We start from the raw sequence: 7,816 nt of genomic DNA, 5'->3' as shown, positions 1-7,816 counted from the left end.
ATGTCGTGGGGTTGTTAACCAATGTCATAAAACAATATGTGTACTACTGTTTCATGAGAAACTATTTGTTCTGTAAACCTTCATCTAAAGTACAATAAAAAGAAAAGAACAGTTCCATCACACAATGGCCTGAAGAATATCATTGTAAAGTTTATGTTGCCTAACAGGATTTGAAAACAGTAGTTTATTGTTGTTTCTCTATTTGTGATTCTTTGATTACTAGTAAGTTAAACTAAATTTGTTCATACACTTTAAGCCCCGTCTCACACCACCTCCCAACTTAGACTGAGAAGTTAAAATTTTAGTTGCATTTCAGAGAAAAAAGAATAGTTTTTCAGGCACGGATAATATGAACAGAATAGAGGAATGTGGGAAGAAGTCCTTTAGCCCATCTTTCTGCTTCTAAGAATGTGTCTAAATCACCCCTTCTGGAAGTAGTCCCTATTTTATAAGACTATAAGGGAAGACTACGTTTCCTTTTACAGTAAAGTTTAATTCTCTTTTTTTTTCTGTGAATGTGAAAAATGAGCCTTGAATGCCGCTGTGAGATCCTCTAGTCAGTGGTATGTGGACACTATACTCGACCTTGCCCTTGGTGTTTGGTTGATCTCAAAATGAAGACCTTGGAAATGGGAAGATAGTTTGTAACCTGCTGGGAAGACAGATAAGAAAAGAAACATAGCGAATAGACAGTGTATTCCCACAGGAGAGCTACTCTGCTTCCATATTCTCTGATGTTTGGGTGGTTTTGTGATTTACGAGTTAGAAAATAATGTATTGGGAGTGGAGGTGAAGTAGAACAGCTGAAATTTGGGGAAGGCCCTAAGGGAAGCCACTGGGTCTAGACATAGCTGTGCACTATGAAAGCTACTTCACAATGTGGACATTACTTACATTCTCACATTTGAGAATGAACATAACATTCTCAGAGTGAAGAGAGCAGTCATCCTATTCCATAGTTGTTATGAAATGAACTTTCCAAGAGCTCAGGTCCAGAAACAAGCCTCCGTGTCTTGGCTCCTCTAGCTTCCTTGGATCCCACCACTCTTAGTAAGTTTTCTCCACTTGGTAGCATGTTTTTCTTCAGCTTTGGGGACTAATGAAAAGATTATTTTTTCTAAAGAAGAATACATCTGTCAACAGAGATGTAGATTTCATGACACTGTCATTCGTTTGTTTCGACCAGTGGACCAGACAGACACTCCCTTGGCCTTTCTGTCAGGAAGATGAGATTCTAACTGGTTCACATTTTCCTTAACATTGATTGTTGGCTTTTGAAGCTGAAAACCTCTAGTCTTCAAACTCTCCACCAAAGTTTGCGTATCACCTTTCCTGTTTATGTCAATAGTAAAAATGTCTCTGATACTGCCATCTCCCCCCAACTCCTCAGCCACAAATGCATTTATTCATCTATTCAACTAATATATATTGCTTTTCTACTATGAACCAGGCAGTGTTCTAGATTCCAAGATGTTGTTGCTGTTGTTAGCTACCTTCAAGGCAGCCCTTGACTCACAGAGATACAACGTGATCAGACCTTTGTGAGTCATAGGGTTTTTAGTGGCTGATTTTTTGGAAGCCAATTTCCAGGCCTTTTTTCCTAGTTTTTCTTAGTCTAGAAGCTCCACTGCAACCTGTTCAGCATCATAGCAACACACAGGCCTCCAATGACAGACAGATGGTGGCTGTACTTGAGGTACATTGGCCGGGAGTTAAACCTATGTCTCCTGTAGGGAAGGCGAGAATTCTACCACTGCACCATGACTGCTCCCAATCCCAGGATAACAGTGAACAAAATAAAATCCCTATTGTTATGAATCTTTCTAGATGAGGAGTCAAGCAGTAAGCAAATATGTTTGTCCAAGTGAGATGTGAAGCAAATGGGTGTTGAGCAGATGAATGACTTGATCTAACTTGTATTTGAAAGGGTCGTTCTTGTCCTGAGGAGAGGGTCGAAGGAGAGAGAATACGTTAAGGAGCTATTGTAATAATCCATTACAAATCCAGAGATCATTTGTTAGTTATTAGATGGAGACATAGTTGGATTTGGGGTATTATGTTGAAGGTAGAGCCTACAGGACTTACCAATAGTTGGGGTAGGCGTGGTGAGAGGAAGAGTGGAGTCAGAATCAGACTTTACATGGAAAGGTGATGAGCAAGCAGGCCCTGCCAGATTCTTCTTGGAGGAACCTTTGGCTTCTGCCATGATAATCTGAGCCTCTTCTGGGAGCCACTTGGGTAACAGAGTAGCTGGACTGCTTGGGGAAAGGACATTTTAATAGCCTGTCCTGGGCAGTGTTTGCAATGATAGCAGATGTTTCACTAGGCAAGGAGACAAGAGCAAGGGCTCTACCACCTGGAAAAGTACACCAAGCTCCTTCCCCTTGGTTTCCCTTACTTGCATTAGTTTGAAATTCCACCATCCTTAAAACAACAGTTGTCAAGCTTCTCCACGGGTGGGTTAACACTAGCTCCCTACTCTGCCCTCCCCACTTCCAATCAGGTAGCCAACAGTAGGCCTAGATCTAACAAAGAATTGAGACTAGGCATAGTGGGTATAAGGAGCCCTGGTGACACAGTGGTTAAGCGCTTGACTGCTAGCTAAAAGGTCGGCAGTTTGAACCCACCAGCCACTCTGCGGTAGAAAGATGCAGCAGTCTGCTTCCATCAAGATTTACAGCCTTGGAGACCCTATGGGGAAGTTCTACTCTGTCCTATAGGATTGCTGTGAGTTGGAATTGACGGCAGTGAGTGTAGTGGGTATAATGTGAGTGTATGCTACAAATAAAATTACTCTTTTCTGTATTCCCTTAGTGCAGATTATTGAAACTCCTTTACACTCTCTTTATACCATCATTGAAGAGCATAGTTAGTAGTACTTAAGACCTCCTTATAACTGAACTTTTGAAAAATTGTCACTGGATTTCTGGCTTTCCAGCACATATCAAACCTCACCTGGGTATGGAGACCATGACGTGATGAGCCAAGTGTTGGCCTAGCTTCAGGAGCACTTTTCAATCATCCCAGCTTTTCAGCTGACCCACTGCATGGTGTATGGCAAGTTTCTGACTGTTTTTGTCCATGTAACTACCCTGACTTGCTCACCAGGGCACGCTTTGCCCTTGCAAATAAGTCTCTACACTGCTGTTAGTACATGGTTCTAAAGTGCTGATTCAGTGTGTAAGCCTGTTCCTCTCTTACTTAGGTATGACTAGAAAGGGGTGTTTTGCTTCAATGGGCTCCAGGAACAAATAATAAAAAGTACAGCAAGTACAAGGCCGAGGACGGATCAGCACACTCTTATCAGTCATCTGAAATATGCACAGCCTTTCCAAGACAAATATGGACTCCTGTGTCTAGGAAAACACCAAAAAGCACTTATCAATTGCCCTGCATATAGTTTGTGGAAAAAGACAACATGAGCCTACTTGGAAAACCATAGCAAAGCAGATTCCTTTGGGCAACAGCTGAGTGGCATGCATTAGCGATGCTACACAATCCCAGACTGTGGCCTGGGACCAGTCCATGAACCTTCTTCCCCCTCATGTGATTGCTGCATCCCTCACCCGGTACCCTGGCAACCAGCTCACGTGAGAAGAAGCCTAGTGGTTTGGTGTGTTCCCACTGAATGCCCACGGACCTCATTCTTCCTGACCCACTGCAAATCCAGAGATGGCTCTCCTGAAGAGATTTCTCGAAAAATAGGGTGTGAGCAAGTGGCAGTCTAGTCATAAGGACAGTAATGGGAGTCACCATGGATGGAGAGCCCACATTCTGTTACGCCCAGTTTTGGTGGGCTGGGTTTCACTTGACCTTCACAGCAGTTCTATGAAGTAGATGTCATCATTTCCACTTTTATAAAGATAACTGAAACTGAGAGGTAAAGAAGTTCACTAGCCTGTCCATGATCACATAGCTAGAAAATGGCAGAGGCAGCCTTCAAATTCAAAACTGGAGTCTTTAACCACTATCTTAAAGAGCATTCAAAGGTAATACTGTAGTTTAATCCTGGTCACTACATTTAGAGTATGTTTTGTATGGTGTGGTGCTTTTCTCTTAGATGAGGAAGAGAAATCATTTCAACTGTAACTCTTTGCTTCTTTGCCTTTTGTCCATTTACCCCCCAGGACTCAGGCACAGAGGGTACGGAAGCCGCGTTGCTGCGTGGGGCCCCAGGGGCTGCTTCCCCGCTATTCTGAGAGCCAGGCGGAAGGACAGGAGCAGCTCTTCAAATTGACAGACAACATACAAGACGAATTGTAAGTTGGAGCCATGGGAAACCAGCCCTGCTGGTACACTGAGTTGTCTCTTCTGTCTTTTTAAGTCTGAAAAGTTTCCACTGACCCGAGTATCATCATGCCTCTGACACCTTGGAACTGGTCAGAGGACTCGTTGTCCCAGATGTTTGATAGGTTTAGGTGTAACTGCTTATAAAGAACCATTTACTCAAAGCAGTGGTTCTCAAACCGTGTTCCATGGCAGAAACTTGGTGTTTTTGATTGTTTTCTCTAAAAACTGGCAGTCTTTTTCCACTTACTTCCAAGGGAAAAGATAATGGATAAAACGTTCTCCATTTTAAGGAGTTTTTTTTTTTCCTGGTAAAATTTTCTTAAATTTTGGTGTTCTATTATTTGCTGAGGAGCCTTGGTGGCGCAGTAGTTAAGTGCTCTACTGCTAACCAGAAGGTTGGTGGTCAAACGTACCAGCCACTCCATGGGAGAAAAATGTGGCAATCCGCTTCTGTAAAGATTTACAGCCTTGGAAACCCAATGGGGCAGTTCTGCTTTGTCCTGTAGGGTCGCTATGAGTCAGAATTACTTGACGGCAATGGGTTTATTGTTGGCTAGCAAAACGAAACAGATAAACAAATATAGCAAACAGCTAGTAATTGAAAATTTGGGCACTGTGATTTTCTTAAGATTGTTTTGTTATTCTTTGAATGCGGACCCTTATATTCCTGGGATTTTGAGGTATTTTCCATTAGTGAAATTATTTCTAGTTGATACGGTAGAATTAAACTATCTTAGGATATTCTGCAGAGGCCCTTCTAGCATACAATGCTCTACAACCTGAATAGCTGTTAGAACTTCAAGACCAGAGAGAGCAATTTGCTATGCCTGGTGAGTAGCAAAGTGCTGGTTAAATTTCTTTTAATGTTTATTTATCCTCCTTTAAGGCAAAGCAAGCTAGGGAGGGTTCTGGAGACTGTGAATGTTGTGGTCAGTGGAAGCACATATGGAGCAGAGATTAACTCAGGATAGCCTTCAGTGTCATTGTTAGCAATGGTGTTAGGCTGACCTCAGCTCATATTTTTGTAGCAGTATTTGAATAGAGACATCAAAAATCAAATCCAGAATTCATTTGTGGCTTCTTGGAGAACAGTGGCATCTACCTAGATCTATTTTGTGTAACCAAATTCCCTTCATTGTTATTGAAAGGTCTCTTGATAATGGCCGTGTATTGTGTCATTAATAGATCCTACTGTGACATGAACAATTGAGCTCTGGACTAATAGTGGTTCAAACCCACCCTGAGGCCCCTTAGAGGCAGGACTGGCGATCTGCTTCCAAAAGTCCACAGCTTTGAAAACCCTATGGAGCAGTTCTAGTCTGCACACATGAGGCCTCCATGAGTTGGAATCGACTGGATGACAAATAGCAATAACAACAACTGTTTTAGTCTAGACTCAGCCCCTGTCGTCACTCTAATATCCCATACAGTTTCACTCCAGAGAAGACTTTATATTTCTGCCTTTTTAGGGTGGGGTTTAGTGCCACCGTTGCCCTTTGTACCGCTTTGCTGATGGAGTTTTTTTGGCCTTTGGATCAGAGGCCCAGAGAGCCACTCCTCAGGTCTAGCAGGGCATAGTACAGAATCTGCTAGAATGGCCGCCTCATGAGGGCCGGGATTTTTGTCTGCCCCATTCACCTTCAGCATTGAGAGTAGTGCCTGGCACATAATAGCACTCAATAAATATTTGTGGAATGAACGATAGATGGATAGTTGCAGTTTAGCATTTGTATTAATATGTGTCCACTTTTCAGTCTTTTCAGAAGTTTTGGTCAACGGTTAAATGAGATTATAAATTATCGTTTTGTGCTTTTAATTTCACCTTCACCCATCCCCATTCAGGTTGCCTCATTCTTGGCAAAATTCATTTTCAGTAGACTGACACGTTTCAGAAAACACAAGGGAGAAATCGTGTAATGCAGCCAACATAGGATGGCTCACAATGAGATGTCCACGTTGACACAGAGCTGGGGGAAGCTGAAAACTGGACTCAGAATGCAATCAGTAAACCAGATTTCATTAAACTCTTGAAATTCTTATGAACTAGGAAAAAACATTGGCATGAATGAATTTTGACTCTAAAGATAAAAACCATGTGTCTTTCCCCAAGTTTGTGGGTTAGATCTTTCCAGTGAATGTTGAAGGAAGCACGTGACCATGGCCTTTTTCAGTGGTACCAGGGGGAAGTCATCAGCGAACCTGGCAAATGTTTCTCAGAAGTGTCTTCACTTGTCAGGCTAGGTCTTCATGGTGACGTGAACATCAGAATCATCACTTTGCAAGAAAGGGGTTTTCAGGAAAAGCATACGAGTACCAAATTATACCTCTGACTTTTATCCTAGAATTGTAATTAAAAGCATGTTTAAAGACCTAATTATTTGCATATTTTCCTTCAGAGTTAACCCCTTGAAAGGGTCTTTAATACCTTGCTCTACTGTTCTAACTAAATGTTTCCACATTTTTTTCCAGTTAGGCTCACCGTTTCACTTCTGGAAAATATTGTGTAATTACTTCCCGATGTAGTTAAAACCCCACAAAGTCCCCAGTGGCATGGTTATTTCAACTTTGTTCTCCCAGATCGAGTTTCATTTAATTTTTGCATTTCTCTAATTAATTAGTATTCAAAAAGATAGTTGCTGATATATATGATTTAAGGTCTGACAGGCTGAAAAGACTTCAGTTTAGTTTCAAATTAATCAAATATTTCTCTGGTATGTTGCTGAATTACTATTTCTTCCCGTTTTTCTCCATTTTGGTTTTGAAATAGGATCCTGGGCTAAGATGATGTTAAAGTGAAATTTGTCCTACATGGTTCAATTAATTTTTCTATATAACTGCTATCTAATTTATGTCCAGTATTATCGTTTGCATTTATTTCTAATACTTCATCAGAGGCCAAGTTACATACTGGGATTGTAAGCACTATGGTAGCTCTTACCTTTTCAAAATAGATGCTCAGCAGCAACCCGCATGACCTAAGAAACTGCTCTAACGTGCTATTTTCTGGAGTTTACTTAACAACTAGATTACATTTTTTAAATGTAGCTTTAGAAAATAACATCTGTGAGGATTTTTTTTTTAATACAGAAAAGTACAAAAAAGAAAATAAAAATAACCTATAAATAAAACCCACCAGCTAGGTAACTCCTTTCTCTTTTTAATAAAATGAATTCATGCACATGGTTAGCACATTCAAAGATTACAGGAAGAAAATCAAGAGTAAAGTTCTCCTTTCTTGCCCCCTTTGTAAAGCTGCTGTTTACAGGACTTTGAATCTTTCTCCTTCTGAGAAGTTGCATATACAGAGAGAGAGGCTAGTGGATCTAGATAGTATAGCTCCTTCAACATTTACAATAGGGAACATAGACCTTTTGTTACTCTGTAATATAATCTTGGAGTTCTTTCCATATAAACTGATGTTTTAATTTGAATTATTACTGTAATATATTTTATCTCTCTTCTTGTGTGAGCCATTTCCACAATCAGAATTTTTTTTTTTTTTTTTTTTTTTTTGAGCACAAGTGTT

The 7,816-nt window shown here is 40.7% G+C and overlaps 1 protein-coding gene across 6 annotated transcripts in view; it reads left to right on the top strand.

Moving 5' to 3' along the window:
* Positions 1–7,816, top strand: part of VPS13D (vacuolar protein sorting 13 homolog D) — a 301,392-nt gene that overhangs the window by 282,026 nt on the left and 11,550 nt on the right. For 3 of the 6 annotated variants that reach the window (XM_023732177.1, XM_023732181.1, XM_023732178.1), the window contains exon 67: positions 4,128–4,259. In XM_023732177.1, coding sequence (XP_023587945.1) covers positions 4,128–4,259 — 132 coding nt within the window. Of the gene's footprint in view, positions 1–2,938; positions 3,990–4,127; positions 4,260–7,816 lie in introns of those variants that run through there. The other 3 variants (XR_002824256.1, XR_002824257.1, XR_002824255.1) reach the window with 3 other exon arrangements.

The sequence above is a fragment of the Trichechus manatus genome, unplaced genomic scaffold (genome assembly GCF_000243295.1).
Source record: "Trichechus manatus latirostris isolate Lorelei unplaced genomic scaffold, TriManLat1.0 scaffold00048, whole genome shotgun sequence".
Lineage (NCBI taxonomy): Eukaryota > Metazoa > Chordata > Mammalia > Sirenia > Trichechidae > Trichechus > Trichechus manatus.
The sequence above is the reverse complement of the archived record's forward strand: the minus strand, read 5'-3'. Positions and strand labels throughout refer to the sequence as shown.